Below are 27,549 nucleotides of genomic sequence, written 5' to 3'. Positions count from 1 at the left end.
AGTGTATCAGTGAAGAACTCAAAATCAGTTACAGTGTACATTGATCATAACAAAAAAAAGTTCTGATAATAATGCAATGAAAAATGTGAAATAATTATTGATTACTGATGTTTTCTAGCAGTGTGTTAGCAGTGAAATACTCTGGAAAGGTCTTGAAATAGTTTGCTTTAGAAAAAAACACTACAATATACAAACCAAACCCATCCTAGTATTTAATCAAGCCTAATAAAGTTGGTTTAATGGTGTGCAATGTATTAGCAAATCTCTTTTTTTATTTTCATGATTGCAATTTGATAAATAATTATTAAATGCTAATTAAATGCTAATGTAATGCTCCAGTGCACAAAAGCCTTTAAATTGTTTCTTTTATTTACTTTTTATTTACTCTTTGTTATTTATTTATTCTGTTGTATAACTTTCATAACATTAAAGTAATGACTGACAAAAATAGCTTTATAGAAATATACAAATATAGAACATTTTAAAGTCAGAGATGACAGTGGTGATGGTGATATGAGGAAGAAACCTGGAGAGGAACCGGACTGAAAAGGAAACCTCATCCTCATCTGGGTGACACCAGAGAGAACATGCACTATTTTGGCAAAAGTTTTGGGACACCCCACTATTTGCACTCTCTGCTCTAATTCATCCAGAAGGTGTTCTATGGGGTTGAGGTCAGGACTCTGTGCAGGACAGTCAAGTTCCTCCACACCAAACTCACTCATCCATGTCCTTATGGACCTTGCAGTGTGCACTGGTGTGCAGTCATGTTGGAACAGGAAGGGCACAAAGAGCACAAAAGTGTCCAAAAATGTCTTGGTATGAAGCTGAAGCATTAAGAGTTCCTTTCACTGGAACTAATGGGCCGAGCCCAACCCCTGAAAAACAACACCTGAATTCAGTGATGTGGAGGGGTGTCCCAAAACTTTTGGCAATAGTGCTGATTGTTACTCTTCTGGAACTGTGAACTATATGAACAGGAAGTGCAGTTGTGTAACCAGGAGATTTGTAGAGTGCAAAACTGTTTGTATCAATTGCAATCTCCGTGTATTCGATGGTACTGTCCACAGCAATCCCATACATTTCCAGGTGATAAGACTAAGCAGAAGTGGGGCATCAGGATGTACCAGAAGAGCAGAAGGTTTCAGAACATCAGTGCTTCACTTCACTAATGCGTTTGTAGGTAGATTGGCATTTCCCCACAGCCATGTCCCAAAATCTAGTGGAAATCTTTCTCAAAAAAAAGTGAAGGTTATTATAACAGCAACAGGAGAATAAATCTGGAATGGGATGAAACCAGTACACACATATGGGTGTGATGATCAGGTGTCCACAAACATTCCTGTACATTTAAATAAGCCACACCTCCTTTGCTGAAACTGGCAAGTAGAGATGCAACCCCTCCTTTATTCAGAGTGATGAGAGGAAGGGAGTGTGGTGACTTCAGGTAGCCGAGCAGCCGTGTATTAAATGTGACATCAAGACTCTTCTCTGTCCTGCACCTGATGAATAAACTGCCCCTAACTGCCCAAACAGAGTCGTCTGCCTGTTCACTAAACACATACATTAACTAAGACCTCAACAAGCTATCTGCGGTAAATCATACGAATCGCTCTCTCTCCAGAGTTTATAATAAATGAGAGATGAAATGAAAGGTTGGAGTGGGTTTAGATTATAAAGGCAGAGTGTCAGTATGTAGATGAGGTCAGTAGTGTACACTCTCCAGCTCTCAGGACATTCATGTGAGAGTGTTAGAGGTTTCTCACTGGGTCACTGTTCTGTACTTCATGCTTTAGGATGAAATGTACTTGTGTTTATCATTTCACTTATTTTATTTTTTTTCCTTTTCCCATCCCTGCTTTTATCTTCCATTGCGTGTGTTTCTTTTTGAGGAACAAATGAAGAACTGGGACCATCACGATGTCACTCAAGTAGGCTTTTCTTTTTCCAAAATTCAGAATTTGATTGCTCTTAGTGATTAAATTGATGTCAGAATTCCAAGTGAAAGGAGAATGAAGACACCGCTGTCCTTTACTGGACACTGACCTCATTGATGCAGTACAATTCAGTCTTATATTTATTTAAACAGGATCAGAAAATAAGAACACTTTATACATGGAATGTTTCTATCAAAATAATGATCAGAACTTAATCTGTTACAGATCCATAAACATCATGAATAAATTATTTAATTCTTCAAGTGTGTGTAAAAAACAAACCACACAAGATTTCTGAAAATGATCTAAATTTTAGATCTGATGATCGTTTAAAAAATGACATGATTTTAGACAGAAGATCAACACACTTATCAGCAGTTAAAATACATGAGAAATGTGTGTGTGTGTGTTTGGGAGTGTGTATGTGTGTGTGTGTGTGTTCTGGTAGATGATCTCTCAAATAACATTTTTAGATATGTTTAAATCACAGTAAAAGTCATTAACACCCCATAAAACCCCTGTGTGTGTGTGTGTGTGTTGTTGTTGTTGTGCATCTGTGAGCTGCTATAATAAAAATCTCCCAGCGTTCAGTCTGAAGAGTTCTTAGAGCAGCTCCTGAAAGTGTGAGAGGTTTTTAGCCCTGAGTCTCTACACACATCCTGGTGTTATTTTTACACACACTACACAACGCTTGGCTGCACACACACACGCAACACACACCTTCTACTGATACACAAAAAAAATCACAGTAGTGGATTACAAAGACATTACACAACATGACATCTTACTGACTACTCACTGTTCAGTATTAGAAAGCAGGATGTGTGTGTGTGAGTGTATATATTAACACGTACACACACACACACACACACACACTGTACTGCTGCTATATAAATGATCTGTGCTGTCAGCAGGCAGCTCAGCAAACTTTACTGTGTATTTTTAAATATGAACAAAATACACAAGGACAAAAAAGCTTTTCTGTTTCAGGAAAACACACACACACACAAACAGTTTTTCAATTCTGTTTTTATTTATTAGGGTCTGACTAACAATTGTGTCTCTCTCTCTCTCTCTCTCTCTCTCTCTCTGTAATGCTGTCTGTCTTTCCCTCATCTCTCTTAAGCTTACTTTCTGCTTTGTTTTTTCTCTCTCTCTGTATCTATACCTGGTGTTGACTCTGTGTCTCTCTGTCTGTCTCTCAGGGTATCAGCAGTTTGTTCAGTTCATTGAAGGTGGTCCGTCTGCTGCGTCTGGGCCGAGTTGCACGTAAACTGGATCATTATATTGAATATGGTGCTGCTGTGCTGGTACTGTTGGTGTGTGTGTTTGGTCTCGCTGCACACTGGCTCGCATGCATCTGGTACAGTATCGGAGACTATGAGGTCATCAATGAGGAGACAAACGTGGCACGTAAGGACAGCTGGCTGTACATGCTGGGCGAGACGGCAGGCACACCGTACCGCTTTAATGCCACGGGCACGGGTAGATGGGAGGGTGGCCCCAGCAAGGACTCCGTCTACATTACTTCACTATACTTCACCATGACCAGTCTCACCAGCATTGGCTTTGGCAACATTGCACCCACCACCGATGGAGAGAAGATCTTCGCAGTGGCGATGATGATGATTGGATGTGAGTAATACGAGACTTATAAACTTTTTCATCAGCATATTAACTGAGTTTTGTGCCTCTTGAGGTGTTCATGTTTCATACTCATTCTTACAAATTTTTTCTTAATGGGCATGATGGTGGTGATGATGATGATGATGATGATGTAAAAATAAGTGACAAAAAAATCCTTAAGTAGCATTGAGTATCCCTTTTTATCCAGGCATGAGATCGGCACTGAAAGTTAAGCCTTCAGTAGCAGGGTTTGCTTCCTGCTCAGGATTCGAAACTGAGCATGGGAACTAATAATTAATCTAATCTAATATTTGGTGCTGAAGCACAAAGTTCCATGAATTTTCTCAGGAAGTGCCAGTGTTCAGTGCAACAGTGGTAAAACCCAGCAGAGCTTCTCTGTCTGAAGCCAATTACATTCTTCACAACGAATAAGAATAAAAACTTTAGTTTACACATTGCTGTCCTCTAAACACATGTGACTTGTGTTTGGTGACTCAGTGACTAAATGTGAAATGACAGATTTATTCTCTATAAGCATTAATAACAGCTGAGGCAGTAAAAACACTCACATCACACTACCATGAGGACAAAAACAGATATTTAAAGGCTCGTGGAATTCAGCATGATAGGTTTTAATAATTTGTTGTATAATATTAACGTAGTATTGTGTGTAAATGTGGACTGAGATGAAATCATGCAAAATCTAACAGAACTTTACAGAAAGGTTTGTTTTAATCTCACGCTGATGACCAGTCCAGCGTTACTCTCTCTGTTTTTAACTCTCAATGCTGAGAGAAGCATGTGGGTTTTCTCCACACTGAAAGACTTTGGTGAGTTTACAGATGTGTGAAGACTGAGACCTGAGTGTGTTCAGTCCATGTCAGAGACCAGGAAAGGACGGAGTCTGAACTGAGACAGTAAAGTTAAACTAAATTGACTCCAAGCTCAAATATACCTCAATATATTAATCACTTAAGCTCATGTTGGTTTAATCAATAAATCTCAAATCTTAAGCTGTGAATACAAACACAATTTTATTAGTTATGTGTTAACTTTTAACAACTAATTTTACTAACTACTATAATTATATTCCAATGATTTACTCCAAACAAAATAGAAATAGCCTTTATTTGTCACATATACATTACAGCACAGTGAAATTCTTTCTTCACATATCCCAGCCTTGGAGGTTGGGGTCAGAGCGCAGGGTCAGCAGAGAGGGTTAAGGGCCTTGCTCAAGAGCCCACCAGTGCTGGGGCTTGAACCCCTGAGCTTCTGGTCAATGACCCAGAGCCTTAACCACTTCAGCCACCACCACCATATTGCACTGTAAAAAAAAAGAAAATTTAAAAAATAAGTATTGAAATTGTAGTAAGTAAGCTTACTTTTACTTTCAGTTTGTTTACATATTTCACTATTATTATCATTGTTATTCTAAATACTAACTTAATTTTAAACTTTATCATTTTATTCTGTTTCTATATTTCTGTAAACATGCTATTCAAACATTTAATTTAATTGAGTTAATTTTTAAAAAGTTCTCAGGCATTTATTAAAGAGAAATAAACAGTGAGTAATACATAAACAGCTTTATCTAACATAGCAGGAAAACATTCGGCCTCACGAACAGATGATAAAATGGACTCTGACCTTTCTATGTGCTTTTTTTTTTACACCTGTTGATGAAAGTCGGAAGTTTCCTCTAATTCTTTTGTTGAAGTTTTGCAGAATTTGTGCGTTATCTTTATTTTTTAAATGTCTTCCTGCACATGAACTTTGTGGTTCAAATAAACGAACTGAAGAATCAAAAAGGTTAAAGATATTTTTAGAAACATGTAGAGTTGTGCATGTGTATACTGTACAACCTCCCGGTCCTGACCACACACAGTTTCAACTCATGCGCCATTTCAGGGAAATAAAAATAGTGAAAATAAGCTAATAATAATAATAATAATATTAATAATAATAATAATAATAATAATAATAATAATAATTATTATTATTATTATTATTATTATTATGATTATTATGATTATTATTATTATAAGTGAACTTTTTTACAGAGGCCTTGAATTATCTCAGAAATAAGTTCTGTCAAATATTTTCCACACTTGTTAGAGTCCAAGTCACAACCAATTCCAAATGATCGTGAGACTTGGAGTCTTGGACTCCAACAGAACACTGAGTGTGTGGACTCTCACATACTGGAGCGATTTTAACTCTGCAGGGGCAGGAGGTTTTTCCTCTCATATGAGAGTCTGGTTTTTACTTTCAGGCTGAACAGAGTGGATGATTTTTTCTCTCATGATGTTAACTTTAACTCAATATTAATTGCCTTGGACAAGGCAAGACGCGTGGAGTGAGCTGTACTCCCTAGGGTTGAAGCCACACAGTGCACCTCATAAGCTTAGGAGATAGCTACCACTACATTGGGGACCGAATCGCTTTTGTTGTGGCCGCCAAGGCAGACGAAAAAGGAGAGGACTTATGCCTTGCGCTCGAGCAATAGGTGTAGATCACAAAAACCCGAACTGCAATTCCCCGAGCCTCAGCCCCTGCCTCAGCAGGAAGCCTGCTTCCTGATCATGTGCTCTGGAGTGTAAAAAGCTCTCAGCGAGAGAAATCTGGTATCTATCTAGATAGATAGGTAGATACTTTATTCATCCCAAATGGAAATTGAAAGCTTCCAGCAGTATCCACAAGCACAGGTAACATACCGCTCATCATTGCCCACATCGAGCTCCTCAGAGTCCGATAAAGACAATAATTCCTCGTTCGGTTCGAGAGAAATCGCAAAACGAGCTCCCGGAGCCGAAGTGGGAAAATCTGAGTCGGGAGAGAGTGAAAGAGAAAGGGGATCACCCGTATCTTGTTCCACCTCCACTAACTCGACCCGCGAGACCCAGGATCTAAGTCAGCGTGCTGCTTCAGCAAACGAGGGTCAGAGTCACAAGGTGCAGGCGCTTGGCTGGAGAATATAGCCAAGCGAGAGTGGAGTTTATGGAGAGGAAATGTTTTGCAGTGCATGTAGTCGGCTCCCTCGAGAGACTCGCATGCATGCTCCACTATCAAACAGCACAGAAAAAGTGCGAGTTATCCCCTGAAATGTATCGCGGCACAGAGCACACACTTTCTGAACATGCCATCTTTCCTAATCTTTTATATATATCTTCTTTTTCCCTAGTCTAGACAGACAGGACAAATAATCCACACAAACAAACACGGAGCGCTTCCTGAAGACATAGATGCCCTTTTATGGTCTCGCTCACGTGACCTACCCAAGCCGATAAATCTGCGTGATTTTACACAGAGCTTCAGACACAACTTCCACATAGAAACGTTCCCATAGCGTCAGGTATGATGCAGCATCCAGTTCCCTTGAAAGGGAACCACAAGTTATTAAATATTCTGTTACTGACCACTGTGTCTGCCTCTGACCAGTGTAAAAAACTCACTTTGCGTTCACTGTATTCTTTCTCTCTCTCTCTCTCTCTCTCTCTCTCTCTCTTTCCCCTTCTCTGTTTTTGCCAGTGAAACTCTTACTGATCTGACATAAGAAGTGATTTTTGCCGTTATATTATTTCGTGTAAATGGCATTTTAAAATAAAAAAATCTTTAAAAGCTGTTCCTAAATGTTCTGCTGTTTCTGACTCCTGCTGCCCCACCATGGGATGATGTGCAGAGGATCTAATTTAGAGAAATTATAACTGAGATACACTCTTTCATCACCTGTGTGTGTTTTAAAGAGACTAAGATTTTAATGACACACAAAAAGCTTTGGAAGACATTACATTATATAACCTCAGGTTAGTTTTAATAAATCTTCTTACAAATAGAAATGTTAAAACTAATCTCAGAAGGTATGAAGCTGATTTTTTATTTTTTTTTTAAAACAACACTGAAGTGGATGACGCTTTCAGGGACAGATTTGCGTACAGCTCAGGCTTCTATGTGCCATATGTAATGAACTGTATCAGGTGAACTGTACATATGCTGAAAATAGTGAAAATATTATTAGTAATACAATTAAGTAAAGAAAAAAATAAAAGAATGAGTTAGTAAATGTAAATTTAATGCAGCAACGCGGCACAGTACTTCAATAATAATTAATCACAGACCAATATGAACTGATTAAAGAAGCGGAATGTGGTGTGGCTCCTGTTCGGTTAGAATGAAAACCTGAGGTCTCACCAGCACTTGCGAGTGTGTCAGTAAGCAGGTGAGCATTTAAAGATCTCAGAGTATGGAACAAGCAAGGTAGATAAATTGACATAGCCATGCAGGAACTGCAACACCAGAAGTAGAGTTTTGTACTGTATACATAAACAAACAGGAGGTGATGGGTTACTGTGCTCCAGAATGGGTCGGAACTGGAGTAGCAGAGTTCTGAACATACTGCATCTTGTCCAGAATCTGGCGCATACTCACCTGGACCAGGAGTAATGAAAGAACAGCACTGGAACATCTGTCATATAAAGAAAAGGGAGGAATAAAGTCTACCTGTGATTTTAGGATGAGATTAGGGTGATGCCAGATTTCTACCCTGAGATGAGGTGGAGAAAATAATAAAACCAGGCTTACTTTAGTGCTTTTTCTGTTAAAAACAGTTTAACATAAGGAAAAATATTATATTGTGTGTGTATATATATATATATACACTACTCAAAAAAAGTGAAGGATATTGAAATTTTCTGGTTCCATTAGAATTGGTATTTAAACAGTCCTCTTCATCATGCTGTTCACATTCTGACATCATGAGACCAAGACCACACCTAACAACTGATCAACAGAACCTCACCATTGTGAGGCTTCAAACAGGATGTTCTCAGAGGGAAGTGGCCACTGAGCTTAGAGTGTCACAGAGTGTCATCAGCAGGTTGGGACAGAGATACAGAGAGACTGGAAGAGTCACAGAAAGGCATAGAAGTGGACGTCCTTTGGCCACATCCCACGTTGATGACCGCTTCATTGTGAACAGTGCCGTGCGGAACCGGCAGGAGCCGCCCTTCAAGAAGAGTGGAGTGCCATGCCTCAGCAGACAATAAGTCGACTCGTGAACAGCATGAGACGTCGTGGTCAAGCTGTAATTGATGGTCAAGGGCACATGACAGATTATTGAGACATTGAGATTTTTTGTTGTGGTATACCCACCACTGTTGTTGGATTTTGTTTCAGTAAATTGTTTGAGATGAGGAAATCACCATTGCAGCTTCTACTTAAATGCCCTACTTTCATGATATAATATCACTGTAGTGTGAACTTTTTACATTTTCCATAAATTTTCCCCAAAAGCCAAATATCCTTAACTTTTTGTGAGTAGTGTATATACTGTATATAGGGCTTGGCATGGTGATAAAATTCTGAACACAGCTCCAAAATGCATTCAATTCAGTTAAAATGTTTTATATTCAGAATGCAACAACAGTGCTGTAGTGATTTAACAACTGATGCTTAAACTAGTAGGGGTGTGGCTTAGTGGGAGTCTGCACTGGGAGGGGGTGTGGCTTAGTGAGAGTCTGCATTAGGAGGTGGTGTGACCTAGTGGGAGTCTGCAATGGAAGGGGGTGTGGCTTAGTGGGAATGAGTAAGAGAGGCAAAGAAAGTATGAGAGAAAGATAGAGAGAGAGAGAGAAGTGAGACAGAGAGACAAAGAGACCTGAACACAAAAATGGAACCCGTTCACAGTTGATATGTTAGCTCTGTACTTTGTGTAGTTTTTTAGACAAAAACTGAATGTTGCATAGTTGTGTATTTGATGAGGATAGTAGGATAGGAGAGTCAGGCTGTACATAGACAGAGGTAGTCACATTACTTCATCTTTTATGGATTATTTTACACCCTTCACCTCAGCAGTAACTGGGTTTACCCGCGGACTCTAAAAACACTGATAAAGTCTACAGCCTTTTTATTGTCATTTTAAGCATGTACAGCATCTCCAGGACACAGCTGTGCTGTGTGTTTTTATGTTTATGCTGCATTTGCATGGATCTTGTTAGACCTAAACTTAAATCAGCCTGTCCCTCAGACTGGACCGTTAGTCGTGTGTGTGGTTTGTAATGAAAGTCAGCACACAGATTCGTCCTGCTTTGCTGTAATGCGCTCGGCTGGTCACTGATTACTTGTGAATAGCGTCTACAAAGGAATCAGAGACCTCATTTCTGGGAACTGGAGTGTGTTTCAAACACAACCAAGTCATTTTCTGCTGGCAGATCAAATAACCAGCAGGGCAAACAGTCAGACTTCATCTGGAAAAACCCCACAGCAAGGGATGTGGAACTCCTGTGCACTTAGGAATAGTGGAGATTCATTAACATTATTCATTACAGTGAATTCAAATCCTTTTGATCCTGTTAGTGATTCTACCTAATTTTAATATTCAGATGTGTGTAGTGAGTTAATACACATTGAAGTAACTGTATAAAAGCATTTTAAAGTGAATTAATTCAATTCAATTCAAATCAATTTTATTTGTATACCGCTTTTATCAGTGAACATTGTCTCAAAGCAGCTTTACAGAACATAAGAAACAAAACGCACAGTGCAAAAAGTCCTAGATGTTACACAAAATCATCCCCAGTGAGAAGCCTGAGGTGACTGTGGCAAGGAAAAACTCTCTTAATTTGGTATGAAGAAGAAATCCTGAGAGGAACCAGACTCAAAAGGAAACCTCATCTTCATCTGGTTGACACAGGAGAGTGTGATTATAAATCATTATAAACACAGGAGAGTGTGATTATAAATTATTCTAAACACTGAGAGTGGGATTATAAATCATTATAAACACAGAAGAGTGTGATTATAAATCATTATAAACACAGAGAGTGGGATTATAAATCATTATAAACACAGAAGAGTGTGATTATAAATCATTATAAACACAGAGAGTGTGATTATAAATCATTATAAACACAGAAGAGTGTGATTATAAATCATTATAAACACAGAGAGTGGGATTATAAATCATTATAAACACAGAAGAGTGTGATTATAAATCATTATAAACACAGAAGAGTGTGATTATAAATCATTATAAACACAGAGAGTGTGATTATAAATCATTATAAACACAGAAGAGTGTGATTATAAATCATTATAAACACAGAGAGTGTGATTATAAATCATTATAAACACAGAGTGTGATTATAAATCATTATAAACACAGAGAGTGTGATTATAAATCATTATAAACAGAGTTGGATTACAAATCATTGTAAACACTGAGAGTGGGATTATAAATCATTATAAACACAGAAGAGTGTGATTATAAATCATTATAAACACAGAGAGTGTGATATGAACAATATCCTTTCTGCAGTTATGTACAGTGTACAGTGTGTTGCAGAAACAGCATATTTAGAATGTTAGTGTGTGTATTAATTAGGAGGTTGTTGTCATCCTCGAAGTCCACATAGGGTTGACAGCGTTGCTTTGATATACCCAAATCCTCACGAAGCAGAATCCAGCTGAAGCTGATACATCTCCAGATGCCTCAGGATGGGTAGAATTCTACAAGGAACATTTTTCTCTGTAATGAATCTTTCCTCCTTTAAGCGGCAGTGTTCATGTATATTTGTAGTATTTGTTTATGGCAGTGCAGAGAGATTATCGGTAAGCGTGAGTTAACTGTTGGAACTCACTTTAAATTTTTATATTTCACAAAATTGTGCAAAACATGACAATATGTAATGTAGCTGAGTTTGTAGGAAAAGGAACCTGCCAAAACATCTCATACCATCAATAATATTATTATTACTGAGATTTCCTACTAAGAAACAAACTGTGCTGAAATCATGTAATGTAAATCATGTACTGCATCTGATGATAGGAGATGGAGGCGGTGTTAGAAGATGAAGGTGGTGTTAGGAGGTGAAGGTGGTGTTAGGAGATGTATAGAGATGTTAGGAGATGGAGGTAGAGATAGGAGATAGATGGCGTGGTCCGGTACCGCTGGGTTCAGCCATGTCTCGGTGAAGCAGAGAAGGTTGCAGTCCAGAATGTCTCTCTGGAAATTTACCCTAGTCCTGAGGTCATCAAGCTTGTTTTCCAGAGACTGGACATTGGCTAACAGGATACTAGGCAAGGGAGCTCTGTGTGCGCATGCTTTTAGCCAATTCCTGACGCCGGCTCGTTTGCCCCTCAGTCGCCGCTACGGATCGCGTTCGGCTAGCATGAGTCCGGATTTAGAAACGGCGGAGGTGGAGTTAGGAGATGTTTGGAGATAATGTGAGATGTATGAAGATGATGTTTGGAGTTAACAGTCAGTATAAAATTGCAGATGTTTTTTGGGAAATGATTTCAGACTTCTGTTCCAAACAAACACGAATTTTTAAATAGTCATGAATTCCTAATGTTCCTATGTTCAGTACTGAATCTGTCTCTTATTATGCACACACACACTCACCCACAGACACACACACTCAGCAGTTCTAAGTGTTTAGTAAGCAGAATGTAAGTAGACAGTATTCAGATCTAAGAGTTAAGGAAAAGATACAGTTTCAGCTCTGTAAAATCTTGAAGTTTAAAACTTCAGATTAAATATCAGTGTGTACATTTAGATTTAGAGAAGAGTTTTCTCTGTAGAGTAATGCACTTGTGATAAATACTCTCATGAACATTACACAGAGTTCTCAGTACTTTCTCAACACGTCTGAGGGAAACGTTAACATTCCTGATCTTCACACTCTCACATCCTCATACATCACTGAATGGCTACATGCTAGCTGCTAAATATTTAGCTTCCTCCCTAGCAGTGGTGAGGAGTCCTTCAGTCTCTATAATGTTACAGTTGCCTAGCAACTCATGACTTCACTCACTTGAGTGTATTGTGCATTCTGCTGTGAGATTACCAATGTGACGTTAGCACCAAGATAACATTAACATTAATTTACCAAAGAGTTACATCACTGCAGGAAAACACACTTAATGTTTATTTCTCTGAGGTGGTCACTCACTCTGACCGTTTTGTACAGTGTGTACAGGACATGTGTGGTGTCAGATACAGTGTAGTGTACATGAAGTGTGTATGGTGTAGGATACAGTGTAGTCTACAGAAAGTGTGTGTGTGTGTGTGTGTGTGTGTGTGGTGTCAGATACAGTGTAGTGTACAGGAAGTGTGTGTGGTGTAGGATACAGTGTAGTCTACAGAAAGTGTGTGTGTGTGTGTGTGTGTGTGGTGTCAGATACAGTGTAGTCTACAGAAAGTGTGTGTGTGTGTGTGTGTGTGTGGTGTCAGATACAGTGTAGTCTACAGAAAGTGTGTGTGTGTGTGTGTGTGTGTGGTGTCAGATACAGTGTAGTGTACAGAAAGTGTGTGTGTGTGTGTGTGTGTGTGTGTGGTGTCAGATACAGTGTAGTGTACAGAAAGTGTGTGTGTGTGTGTGGTGTCAGATACAGTGTAGTGTACAGGAAGTGTGTGTGTGTGTGTGTGGTGTCAGATACAGTGTAGTGTACAGGAAGTGTGTGTGTGGTGTCAGATACAGTGTAGTGTACAGGAAGTGTGTGTGTGGTATAGGATACAGTGCAGTGCAGTAGTTGTGTAATATGCAGTGCAGTAGTTATGTCCACACAGTTTCCCGACCTTGCTGTTAATTCATCGTAGTGTCTAGGGTGTAGAGAAACATTGACTCCAGTTAATCAGTTGCCTGATCAAGTTCTGTAGGGTCAGACGGCGAACCAATTATGCGTGATAATTCTGGTAAATCTCTCTGCAGTAGCAGATGTAAATGTACGCTTGATACGGTATCGAATTGCACATCTCATGTCTAAGACACATTTTAAAAGAAGATAGTGATCTGAGATAGCTTCCGACTGTGGAAGAGTGACTTCTTCTTCTTCTTTCTGCTTTTCCCTTCAGGGGTCTCCACAGTGAATCATCTCTCTCCACCTATCCCTATCTTCTGCATCCTCAACACTTACACCCACGAGCTTCATCTCCTCATTTATTACATCCATATTCCTCCTCTTTGGTCTTCCTCTTTTCCTCCTGCCTGGCAGCTCCATGTCCAACATTCTCCTACCAATATACTCACTGTCCCTCCTCTGGACATGTCCAAACCATCTTAATCTGTCCTCCCTAACTTTGTCCCCCAAACCTCCAACATGAGCTGTCCCTCTGATGTACTCGTTCCTAATCCTGTCCAACCGTGTCCCTCCCAAAGAGAACCTCAACATCTTCAGCTCTGTTACCTCCAGCTCTGACTCCTGTCTCTGTCTCAGTGACACTGCCTCTAAACCATACAGCATGGCCGGTCTCACCACTGTCCTGTACACCTTCCCTTTGATTCTCGCTGAAATCTTTCTATCACACAGAACTCCAGACACCTTTCTCCACCCATTCCAACCTGCCTGCACTCGCTGATTGTGGAAGAGTGACTATGTTTTCTATATCTAAACCGAATGTAAAAATGAGATCCAGAGTGTGACCTCCATTATGAGTGGGTCCTATTACATTTTGATTAACACCTAATGAATCTAACATGGACACAACTGCTGCTCTCAGAGGGTCTTCTGGCTTATCAAGGATTCAAGAAGCTTTATTGTCATTTCAACCACATATATCTGACGCAGTACAGAGTGAAACGAAACAATGTTTCTCCAGGACCTGGTGCTACAGAAACATACAACATGAAGATCAAACACAAGAACAACAGAAAGCTAGGACTGAAAGTTCGTCCAAGCCACATAAAATGAATGTTGAATTCTCCTACTATTAATGCTTTGTCTAAAGAAACAACAAGGTTTGAAATGAAATCTGAAAATTCACTGAGGAATTCAGAGTATGGTCCTGGGGGTCTGTAAATAACAATTAGTGGAACTGACTCTGTGAACTTATTATTAGTACTTGCATACGTTAGGTTAGTATAAAGAACTTCAAATATGTTGAATTGATGTCTGGGTTTTTGTGTGGCGCTTAGCTTATTATCATGAATAACTGCGACACCTCCTCCCCTGCCTGTTAGACGCGGTTGATGTATATAGCTATAGCCAGGCGGACAAGCTTCATTTAATGCTACGTACTCGATTTGTTTAATCCATGTTTCTGTTAAACAAAGAACACTGAACTCCTGATCAGTAATCAGTTCATTAATTATAAGTGTTTTAGTTGACAGAGATCTTATATTTAACAGTCCTAGCTTCAGATCAAAGGTGCTGGCTGTGCATTCACTATCATCTAGTTTTATGTTAATCAGGTTACTAAAACAAATTTTCTGATTGTTAAAACATTTTCGTTTGGTTCGGGGAACAGACACAGTCTCAATGTTATGAACCCTGAGTGACGACTTTTTGCAGCCAGCAGACGGTGGGATTAACCTGCTTGTCTGCTCCCTGGCCCTGGCCCTGGATTGTCACCGATTAACTAGATCTGCTCTAAGACTATGTTCTATGCTGCAAGAAATGAGAGCAGCACCCTCCCGAGTGGGATGGACACCGTTTAGTAGTTTACAGTGTAGTGTAGTGTACAGTGTAGTGTACAGTGCGGTGTACAGTGTGGTGTATAGTGTAGTTTACAGTTTAGTGTACAGTGTAGTGTACAGTGTAGTGTACAGTGTTTTGTACAGTGTTTTGTACAGTGTAGTGTATAGTGACGTGTAGTGTATACTGTAGTGTACAGTGTTTTGTAAAGTGTAGTGTATATTGCAGTGTATAGTGCAGTGTACAGTGTAGTGTAGTGTTGTTTAGTGTATAGTGTGGTGTACAGTGTAGTTTAATGTACAGTGTAGTATACAGTGTAGTGTCTAATGTAGTATAGTGTAGTGTATTATGTACTGTATAGTGTACAGTGTAGTGGAGTGTACAGTTTAGTATAGTGTATAGTGTAGTGTACAGTGTATAGTGTTTTGTACAGTGTAGTGTACACTGTAGTGTACAGTGTAGTTTATAGTGTATAGTGTGTTGTACAGTGTATAGTGTAGTGTACTGCATAAAGTAGTGTACAGTGAAGGGTATTGTGTACTGTAGTTTATAGTGTAGTGTATAGTGTACAGTGTAGTGTACAGTGTAGTGTACTTTGTGCAGTGTAGTATACAGTGTAGTTTACAGTGTAGTATAGTATATATTGTAGTATAGTGTACAGTGTAGTGTATAGTGCAGTGTACAGTGTAGGGTATAGTGTAGTGTACACTGTAGAGTACAGTGTAGTTTATAGTGTACAGTGATTTGTACAGAGTAGTGTACACTGTAGTGTACAGTGAAGGGTATAGTGTATAGTGTGTTTTACAGTGTATAGTGTAGTGTACAGTTTAGTGTACAGTGTAGTACATAGTGCAGTGTATAGTGTAGTTTACTGTTTAGTGTTGTTTACAGTGTAGTGTATAGTGTACAGTATAGTGTAGTGTATATTGTACAGTGTAGAGTGCAGTGTAGTGTACAGTGTAGTTTACAGTGTAGTATAGTATATATAGTAGTGTAGTGTACTGTGTAGTGTAGAGTACAGTGTAGTGTATAGTGTAGTGTACACTGTAGTGTAATGTACAGTGTAATGTACACTGTGCAGTGCAGTGTGCAGTGCAGTGTATAGTGTAGTGTACAGTGTAGTGTATTGTGTACAGTGTAGTGTACAGTCTACAGTGTGTTCAGTTAGTGTATAGTGTAGTGTACAGTGTAGTGTGGTGTACAGTGTAGTGTATTGTGTAGTGTAGTGTATTGTGTAGTGTATAGTGTACGGTGTAGTTTAAAGTGTTTTGTACAGTGTACAGTGTAGTGTACATTGTTTTGTACAGTGTAATGTACAGTGTAGTGTACACCATTTAGTCTACAGTGTAGTGTACAGTGTAGTGTATACTGTAGTGTACTGTTTAGTGTACAGTGTAGTGTATAGTGCAGTCTACAGTGTAGTGTACAGTGTAGTTTATAGTTCAGGGTACAGTGCAGTGTACACTGTAGTGTACAGTTTAGTGTACAGTGTAGTGTATTGTGTACAGTGTAGTGTAGTGTATAGTGTGGAGTACAGTGTAGTGTATAGTGTAGTGTACAGTGTAGTTTACAGTGTAGTATAGTATATATTGTAGTGTAGTGTACAGTGTAGTGTATAGTGCAGTGTACAGTGTAATGTACAGCGCAGTCTATAGTGTAGTTTACAGTGTAGTATAGTATATATTTTAGTGTAGTGTACAGTGTAATGTACAGTGCAGTATCCAGTGTAGTGTCAAGTGTAGTATATAGTGTAGTTTACAATGTAGTGTACAGTGTAGTGTATTGTGTACAGTGTAGTGTACAGTGTAGTGTACAGTGTAGTGTATAGTGTAGTGTACAGTGTAGTGTACAGTGTAGTGTACAGTGTAGTGTATTGTGTACAGTGTAGTGTATTGTGTACAGTGCAGTGTACAGTGTAGTGTATTGTGTACAGTGTAGTGTACAGTGTAGTGTACAGTGTAGTGTACAGTGTAGTGTATAGTGTAGTGTACAGTGTAGTGTATAGTGTAGTGTACAGTGTTTGTACAGTGTACAGTGTAGTTTATAGTGTATAGTGTAGTGTACAGTGTTTTGTGTAGTGTTGTGTACAGTGCAGTGTACAGTGTAGTGTATTGTGTACATTGTAGTGTACAGTGTAGTGTACAGTGTAATCTACAGTGCAGTGTCCAGTGTAGTGTATAGTGTAGTGTACAGTGTAGTGTACAGTGTAGTGTATAGTGTAGTGTACAGTGTTTGTACAGTGTACAGTGTAGTTTATAGTGTATAGTGTAGTGTACAGTGTTTTGTGTAGTGTTGTGTACAGTGCAGTGTACACTGTAGTGTAATGTACAGTGTGATATACACTATACAGTGCAGTGTACAGTGTAGTGTATAGTGTAGTGTACAGTGTATGGTGTTTTGTACAGTGTATAGTGTAGTGTACATTGTTTCGTACAGTGTATAGTGTAGTGTACATTGTTTCGTACAGTGTAGTGTACATATGTGTGTGTATGTGTGTGTGTATGTGTGTCTGTATGTGTGTCTGTGTGTGTGTCTGTGTGTGTGTGTGTGTGTGTGTGTGTGATATACAGACTCTTGCTGTCACGTCTGAGCAATATGTCCCAAAACCAGCTGAGTCTGTTACTCTGCATGCCAGGGCATCTAATCTCTCTATCACACCCACCCACACACCCACCCACACACACACACACACACACAGACACACACACACACACTCACACACACACACACACACAGAGTGGCTGCTGCTTCACCTTTGGATGAACACTTGGACGATCACTTCATCCTGACTAATAATATCATTTTTTTATCCAGTGAGTTTAAAATGGTCCAATTGTGGGCGAGTCTACCAAATCTGGCAACCCTGAACTATTACCACATAACCCACATCCCTGATGATGTCAATGTAAAATAACTGATCATTTTCACAAACAATGCAGAAATAATAGTGTTTTTATTCTGCAGTATAAAGCCGGTGTAAGTGTGTGAAGTTATTTGTCTGATGAACGAGTAAAAACCCTCACACTCATTCTGATCTATAAATTCACACAAAGACACTCAACTTCTGTAATTAAATACACACTTGCTAAATGTAGAGTTAGGGTTAATGAATATGAAGAACCTTGAGAGGCTGGAATATAATGATGTTAATGTAGTAGTGCAGTGTGAGAGTGTGATCACCAGTCACTCACACACAGGTCGGCTGTACGGTGTTATAGTGAATGGTGTGAATGATCTCCTGTAGTGTTCTCTGTGACATGAATCTGAGTGAGTCTTTTAGAGAATGAGTGACCACTGACTCTGTAGTGTGGTGTAGAGCAGGTCAGACGGATTGTCCAAACGTTTCCAGTTTGTGTCCAGTGATAGGTCCAGCTTTGAGAATTAGCTTGTTAAACCTGCAGGTGTTCCTGGTGCTGTTGCTGACCCCCAGCAGATCACAACACAGTAAACACACTCACCACCACAGACTGGTAGAAGATCTCCAGCATCTTGTTACAGACATTGAAGGATCTGAGCTTCCTCAGGACTTAGAGTCTGCTCATCCCTTTCCTGTATACAGCGTCAGTGTGGGTCCTCCAGTCCAGTCTGTCCTTTAAGTGGACACACAAATACTTGTAGTTATCAACAATTCCATCCTCCTTATGAGCTCAATCTAAAGTCCACCACCATCTCCCTGGTCTTCATCACATTTAGGAGCAGGTCATTCACCAGCCCAGAGTGTTATCCAATAGTGCCCTGTACTCCGACTCCTGTCTAGATCTCCTAGATTTTCATTCATGAGCTAGAACATTTCAATTCCAGTCAATTTATTTAAAGGGTGAAAGGGTAGCAATGACATCAATTTAGACACAAACAACTTCCCCCACATCCACCCAACCCACTGCCCCCCACCCCATCAGCACTGATTTTCAGTAGTATTGTGTTCTGCTGTAAAGAGAAATAAAAAAAGAAGAAAAAGAAATCTAATAAATATGAGAACTTTTCTTCGGGTTCTTTCAGGCTCGACATTTTTGTTAAACACTAAACACATTAAATGTAATCTAATCAGTTTAAAATTCCCTTGCAGTGTGTGTGTGTGTAGCTGATTAGATTTTTTCTGTAACACAATCCATTATTGACACTGCTAACCCAATGTAGAGAATCAGTTACTGCTCATTATTCCATTATTTTCCTTTACATCTTATTCATCTTCATCTTCTTCACTCCCCCCTGTTCCTCACTCACTACCATTCATCACATAAATCTCTCTTTCTCTCTCTCTCTGTCTCTCTCTCTCTCACCCCCCCTTTCTGTCTCACTCTCCCTCCCTCCCTCCCTCCCTCTCCCTCTCTCTCCCTCTCTCTCTCTCTCTCTCTCTCTCCCTCTCTCTCTCTCTCTCTCCCTCTCTCTCTCTCTCCCTCTCTCTCCCTCTCTCCCTCTCTCTCTCTCTCTCTCTCTCTCTGATGTTAGTGCTCACTCAGTCCTCAGTGGGTGTAGATCATGCGAAATGTCATGTCAGATGCTAACATGCAGTCATCATAACCACTGCATTGCCCTGCTAGCCATGCATGACCAAAGCCTCACTAACATCACAGCTAACATCACTGAAGTAGATGGACATTAAAATGCAAACTGTTAGCTAACATAAAATTATAGTTTAAAGTGATCATAAATTAACCACTGGTTCACAACATTTTATTTTCAGCACATAACTTCTCTTTTATTTTGTCGAAATGAGGATCAGATTTGTGTTGTTTGGCCACGCTTACATCTGATTCTGTACATCTCAGTTTAGACAGAAAATAAACAACATCTGACTGCAGTGTCGAATCACATCAGTGTCTTTATCAACATTTCTCTCTCTCTCTCTCTCTCTCTAGCTCTCCTCTATGCCACCATATTTGGTAACGTGACCACGATCTTCCAGCAGATGTACGCTAACACTAACCGTTATCATGAGATGCTGAACAGCGTGCGAGATTTCCTTAAACTCTACCAGGTCCCTAAAGGCCTGAGTGAGAGAGTGATGGACTACATCGCGTCCACCTGGTCCATGTCCAGGGGCATTGACACCGACAAGGTACAAAGCACCTGTGTCACACACACACACACGCGCACACACACACACAGCTGTGGAGTTGATATTCAGGTACATACAGTTTAGGCTTGTCTTGGTCCACAGGTCCTGCAGATCTGTCCTAAAGACATGCGAGCTGATATCTGTGTGCACCTGAACAGGAAAGTGTTTAAGGAACATCCTGCTTTCCGACTGGCCAGTGACGGCTGTCTGCGTGCGCTGGCCATGGAGTTCCAGACCGTCCACTGTGCGCCGGGGGACCTGATTTACCACGCAGGGGAGAGCGTCGACACACTGTGCTTCGTCGTCTCTGGGTCACTCGAGGTCATCCAGGATGATGAGGTTGTCGCCATACTGGGTGAGAGAGAGAGAGAGATAGAGAGAGAGAGAGACTGACAGCACAGTGTAGGAAGAGAATAAATGAAATTATTCCAGAGGCACAGAAAAACACAGAGTGAAACACACACACACACACACACACACACAAAGAGCCATTATCTCTCCCACATGTAAAACTTGGACAGATTGGATCTTCATAATCTGAGTTTGTGGACATGCTTTTATCTGATTAGACTGCATTAGCACACTAATTAAACTTAGCCAGGGTGTACAACGTGTGTGTGTGTGTGTGTTTAAAGCCAAGTGGCAATCATACCATCACTTTAAAAAGACAGGTCTGAGAAAAAGACAGGTCTGACCATGAGTGTGAAAAAAACACTTACAAGACTTAATGAACGCTTCCTTTTAATGATTCTCCTCACTGACCAATAAAGCGACAAAGACAACAAAACACAGAGGAGTATTTCTTCTCTCCTCACACACACACCTGTGAGCTGGTCCTGTGGGAGAACAGATCTGTGTTGTGTTTATTTACTCCACTGAGGGACAGAAGGAATATTTCTCCTGTCACAACGTCTCCGTCTCTGCCTGATATGTTAATCCTATACAGCCTGGGCTCATTAAGTATGTGTGTGTGTGTGTGTGTGTGTGATTGGTTTCTACATAGTAAAAGCCTGGCCGAATATTTCACTTGCTCCGTAATCAACAAAGTGGAAAGTGAAACGAACCGTCACCTGAATAACCAGACACTTCATTCAAGTTGATACACACGCACATGAGGCAGAGAGACAGACAGAGAGAATAACAGAGAGACAGACAAAGAGACAGACAGAGGAAGAGAATAACAGAGAGACAGACAGAGAGACAAACAGGGAGAAAAAGAGAGAGTTAGAAAGCAGATGAAGTGTTGGATAAATAAACAGACAGTTTGATGGAAAGATACAGAAAACTTGGTACAGACACAGGATTATACACCACATAATGTATATATAAGATATATATATATATATATATATATATATATGTGTGTGTGTGTGTGTGTGTGTGTGTGTGTGTGTAGGAAAAGGTGATGTGTTTGGAGATGTGTTCTGGAAGGAAGCGTCGTTAGCGCAGTCATGTGCTAATGTTCGAGCGCTAACATACTGTGACCTGCATGTGATTAAACGTGACGCTCTTCAGAAAGTTCTGGAGTTTTACACACCGTTCTCCAACCACTTCTCACGCAACCTGCTGCTGACCTACAACCTCCGCAAACGAGTGAGTCACACACACACACACACATAACGATGCTGATATTGCAGATGTTTAAAATGATATGCAAGCTGAAATATACATTGTGAGCTGTGTCAGGTGAAGTGAATAAGACTGATGATCTCCTCATCGTGGCCCCTGTTAGTGGGTGGGATATATTAGGCAGTAAGTGAACATTTGGAAAAAAGAACAAGTGTAAGGATTTAAGCGAGTTTGACCAAAAGGACCAAATTGTGATGGCTAGACCACTGGATCAGAGCATCTCCAAAACTGCAGCTCTTGTGGGGTGTTCCCGGTCTGCAGTGGTCAGTATCTATCAAAAGTGGTCCAAGGAAGGGACAGTGGTGAAACAGAGACAGGGTCATGGGCGGTCAAGACTCATTGATACACGTGGGGAGAGAAGGCTCTTACCTGGGGAACACATGGCACCAGGATGTACTATGGGAAGAAGGCAAGCTGGCAGAGGCAGTGTCCTGCTTTGGTCAGTGTTCTGCTGGGAAACCTTGGGTTCTGCCATCCTTGTGGATGTTACTTTGACATGTAGCACCTACCTAAGCATTGTTGCATGTGACCATGTACACCCTTTCATGGAAACAGTATTCCCTGATGGCTGTGGTTTTAGCAAGATAGTAGCCACAAAGCAGGAATGGTTTGATGACCACAACAATCAGTTTGAGCTGTTGACCTCAGGGCCTCCAAATTCCCCAGATCTCAATCCAATCGAGTATCTGTGGGATATGCTGGACAAACAAGTCCGATCCATGGAGGCTCCACCTCACAACTACTGCTAACATCTTGGTGCCAGATCCCACAGCACACCTTCAGGGATCTAGTGGAGTCCATGCCTCAATGGGTCAGGGCTGTTCTGGCAGCAAAAGGGGACCAACACAATATTAGGTCATTATGTTATGGCTGATCTGTGTATTTGACAGGTATGTGTGTTATTTGGTTTTGTAATGTGGATTTAGTCACAAATTTAATAATAAATGAATTGTGTATTCATGCTCCTGATGTTGTGTAATGAGCTCATGAGGTCAGTGTCATGCTGGAACTGTGTTTGGACTCGAAGTTCCTCTGAATTTGTGAAGCAACACACAGACCTGCTGTAACTTCATGCTTTATCTGAGAAAACATGAGAGAGAAGAAGAAACACTTTATAATAAAAACTCAGCTATGCAGGAAAGTTAGCACAACTTCAGTACTTCATTTTGTGTGTGTGTGTGTGTGTAACAGCATATGCTATAAAAATGGATGAATAAAGGAATAAAAACAGTGGAGTGATGATTGCAGAAAAAGAGGGTTGACAAGGCAGTCCTGCTAATGCAAACGTAACAGTTTTAAAGGTCATGACGTGCTCAGTGTGTGTGTGTGTGTGTGTGTGAGAGCTCTTTGCTCTCCAAGATTTTTATCTATTAGTCTCAAACATTACATACATTCAGCAGCAGTGATTACACTCTCTTTCATATCATTTTTTATTCACTGCTGTGTGTGTGTGTGTGTGTGTCAGTGCTGAAGTTTCACGTTGTGCAAGAAGGTGATGAGTGTGTGTAATGTGACGACAGTCAGCACAAACCACTAGCAGACAGTCTGTTCAGACACACACACACACACACACACACACACACAGGAAATCGGACACACAGCTGTTCCATTGTGATGGGGTATTGATGGAACAGCAGATTTATATCCTGAATATCAGACCATGGATCTGTTCAAGTCTCTCTATAATGAGCCGAAACCTGGAGAGGAACCAGACTGAACACCAGAGAGTGGGATTATAAATCATTATAAACACAGAGAGTGGGATTATAAATCACCATAAACACTGAGAGTGGGATTATAAATCATTATAAACACAGAGAGTGGGATTATAAATCATTATAAACACCAGAGAGTGGGATTATAAATCATTATAAACACAGAGAGTGGGATTATAAATCATTATAAACACCAGAGAGTGGGATTATAAATCATTATAAACACTGAGAGTGGGATTATAAATCATTATAAACACAGAGAGTGGGATTATAAATCATTATAAACACTGAGAGTGGGATTATAAATCATTATAAACACTGAGTGTTTATTTAATAAAACATCTCAAAGCTGTGTGCGGTTTGTAAATGAAGGTGCTGGTGTGTGTTTCTGGAAGAGATTTGGTGAGAGATATTCGCTTGTTAACTGCAACAAGACTCTTTGTGTGTTATTTTTGATGGATCATTCCTCGGACTCTATAAGTGGATAAAAATACACTCCTCTCCACAGAGAAGGTTGAAGCAGAGAATATTGTTATGATCTGTTCTGAAAACTGGCACAGTATGTGTGTGCTGCAGTAAAGCCTCACGCTGTTCTCAGGCATATGGAGGTAGGAGAATTCTGGCAGGATTAACCAGTATACAAAGGTATGTGTGTGTGTGTGTGTGTGTGTGAGCACTGATTACAGCTATGTAAGGAAACTTATAACACAGAACTCATTTGTGTAGCCAGTCCATTCTGCTCAGAGACCTTCTGACACAAACACACAAGTCTAATCCTACAAACCACTACACACTATTACACACTAATACACACTAATACACACTACACACCTGTCTGTCTGTCGGTCAGTCAAGTGAGTGTGTGTAGGCTTGATGAATTCATTCCTGAATACACTCCTGTCTGCTGTTCACACTGGTTCTTTACTAAGTTCTTATTCTGGTCTCCAATGGCAACAGGGTCGAAAGGCACTATGCACATGCACCTAATAAGCTAGTGTTTGTGTGTGTGTGTCCTTGTGCTGTGAAAACTGACTCTTTGAGGCATGGACTCTACAGGACCTCTGGTATGCTGTTGTGTCTGGCACTAAGATGTTATCAGCAGATCCTTTAAGTCCCCCAGAGCATCATCACCACGCTCCAACTGTTTAAGGACGAGGAACAATTTACAGATAAACCTATCTTTCACTACCACTCCATCACTATTACTCCTTCACTACCACTCCTTCACTATTACTCCTTTACTATTACTCCTTTACTATTACTCCCCCACTACCACTCCTTGACTATTACTCCTTTACTACCACTCCTTCACTATCACTCCTTCACTATTACTCCTTTACTATTACTCCTTCACTACCACTCCTTCACTCTTACTCCTTTACTATAACTCGTTTACTAGTACTCCTTTACTATTACTCCTTCACTATTACTCCTTCACTATTACTCCTTCACTATTACTCCTTCACTATCACTCCTTCACTATTACTCCTTTACTATAACTCGTTTACTAGTACTCCTTTACTATTACTCCTTCACTATTATTCCTTTACTATTACTCCTTTACTGTTACTCCTTTGCTAGTACTCGTTTACTAGTACTCCTTTACTATTACTCCTTCACTATCACTCCTTTACTATTACTCCTTTACTGTTACTCCTTTGCTATTACTCATTTACTATTACTCCTTCACTATCACTCCTTTACTATTACTCCTTTACTATTACTCCTTTACTATTACTCCTTTACTATTACTCCTTTGCTATTACTCATTTACTATTACTCCTTCACTATCACTCCTTTACTATTACTCCTTCACTATCACTCCTTTACTATTACTCCTTTACTATTACTCCTTTACTATTACTCCTTCACTATTACTCCTTTACTATTACTCCTTTACTGTTACTCCTTTGCTATTACTCGTTTACTAGTACTCCTTCACTATTACTCCTTTACTATAACTCGTTTACTAGTACTCCTTTACTATTATTCCTTTACTATTACTCCTTCACTATTACTCCTTTACTATTACTCCTTCACTATTACTCCTTCACTATCACTCCTTTACTATTACTCCTTTACTATTATTCCTTTGCTATTACTCCTTTACTATTACTCCTTTGCTATTACTCATTTACTATTACTCCTTCACTATCACTCCTTTACTATTACTCCTTCACTATCACTCCTTTACTATTACTCCTTTACTATTACTCCTTTACTATTACTCCTTCACTATTACTCCTTTACTATTACTCCTTTACTGTTACTCCTTTGCTATTACTCGTTTACTAGTACTCCTTCACTATTACTCCTTTACTATTACTCCTTTACTATTACTCCTTTACTATTATTCCTTTACTATTACTCCTTCACTATTACTCCTTTACTATTACTCCTTCACTATTACTCCTTCACTATTACTCCTTCACTATCACTCCTTCACTATCACTCCTTTACTATCACTCCTTTACTATTACTCCTTTACTATTACTCCTTTACTATTACTCCTTCACTATTACTCCTTTACTATTACTCCTTCACTATTACTCCTTCACTATCACTCCTTTACTATTACTCCTTTACTATTACTCCTTCACTATTACTCCTTTACTATTACTCCTTCACTATTACTCCTTCACTATTACTCCTTCACTATTACTCCTTCACTATTACTCCTTCACTACCACTCCTTCACTATTACTCCTTTACTATTACTCCTTTACTATTACTCCTTCACTATTACTCCTTCACTATTACTCCTTTACTATTACTCCTTTACTATTACTCCTTTGCTATTACTCATTTACTATTACTCCTTCACTATTACTCCTTCACTACCACTCCTTCACTATTACTCCTTTACTATAACTCGTTTACTAGTACTCCTTTACTATTACTCCTTCACTATTACTCCTTTACTATTACTCCTTTGCTATTACTCATTTACTATTACTCCTTCACTACCACTCCTTCACTATTACTCCTTTACTATTACTCCTTTACTATTACTCCTTCACTATTACTCCTTCACTATTACTCCTTTACTATTACTCCTTCACTATTACTCCTTCACTATTACTCCTTCACTATCACTCCTTCACTATTACTCCTTTACTATAACTCGTTTACTAGTACTCCTTTACTATTACTCCTTCACTATTACTCCTTCACTAGTACTCCTTTACTATTACTCCTTCACTATTACTCCTTCACTATTACTCCTTCACTAGTACTCCTTTACTATTACTCCTTTACTATTACTCCTTCACTATTACTCCTTCACTATTACTCCTTCACTAGTACTCCTTTACTATTACTCCTTTACTATTACTCCTTCACTATTACTCCTTCACTATTACTCCTTTACTATTACTCCTTCGCTATTACTCCTTCACTATTACTCCTTCACTATTACTCCTTCACTATTACTCCTTCACTATTACTCCTTTGCTATTACTCATTTACTATTACTCCTTCACTACCACTCCTTCACTATTACTCCTTCACTATCACTCCTTCACTATCACTCCTTTACTATCACTCCTTTACTATTACTCCTTCACTATTACTCCTTTACTATTACTCCTTCACTATTACTCCTTCACTACCACTCCTTCACTATTACTCCTTCACTATTACTCCTTCACTATCACTCCTTTACTATTACTCCTTTACTATTACTCCTTCACTATTACTCCTTCACTATCACTCCTTCACTATCACTCCTTTACTATCACTCCTTTGCTATTACTCCTTCACTATTACTCCTTCACTATCACTCCTTCACTATTACTCCTTCACTATCACTCCTTCACTATTACTCCTTTACTATTACTCCTTTACTATTACTCCTTTGCTATTACTCGTTTACTATTACTCCTTCACTACCACTCCTTCACTCTTACTCCTTTACTATAACTCATTTACTAGTACTCCTTCACTATTACTCCTTCACTATTACTCCTTCACTATTACTCCTTCACTATTACTCCTTCACTACCACTCCTTCACTATTACTCCTTCACTATTACTCCTTTACTATTACTCCTTTACTATTACTCCTTTACTATTACTCCTTCACAATTACTCCTTCACTATTACTCCTTCACTAGTACTCCTTCACTATTACTCCTTCACAATTACTCCTTCACTATTACTCCTTTACTAT

At 39.5% G+C, this 27,549-nt stretch overlaps 1 protein-coding gene across 5 annotated transcripts in view; it reads left to right on the top strand.

The window, feature by feature from the left end:
- Positions 1–27,549, top strand: part of kcnh1a (potassium voltage-gated channel, subfamily H (eag-related), member 1a) — a 58,319-nt gene that overhangs the window by 11,652 nt on the left and 19,118 nt on the right. For 2 of the 5 annotated variants that reach the window (XM_058398773.1, XM_058398771.1), the window contains 5 exons: positions 1,893–1,931; positions 3,143–3,572; positions 19,835–20,034; positions 20,137–20,389; positions 21,431–21,627. In XM_058398773.1, coding sequence (XP_058254756.1) covers positions 1,893–1,931; positions 3,143–3,572; positions 19,835–20,034; positions 20,137–20,389; positions 21,431–21,627 — 1,119 coding nt within the window. The remainder of the gene's footprint in view (positions 1–1,892; positions 1,932–3,142; positions 3,573–19,834; positions 20,035–20,136; positions 20,390–21,430; positions 21,628–27,549) is intronic. The other 3 variants (XM_058398774.1, XM_058398775.1, XM_058398772.1) reach the window with 2 other exon arrangements.

Source organism: Hemibagrus wyckioides, linkage group LG09, assembly GCF_019097595.1.
Source record: "Hemibagrus wyckioides isolate EC202008001 linkage group LG09, SWU_Hwy_1.0, whole genome shotgun sequence".
Taxonomy (NCBI): domain Eukaryota; kingdom Metazoa; phylum Chordata; class Actinopteri; order Siluriformes; family Bagridae; genus Hemibagrus; species Hemibagrus wyckioides.
Note: the sequence above shows the minus strand (reverse complement) of the source record. Positions and strands in the feature narration are given on the sequence as shown.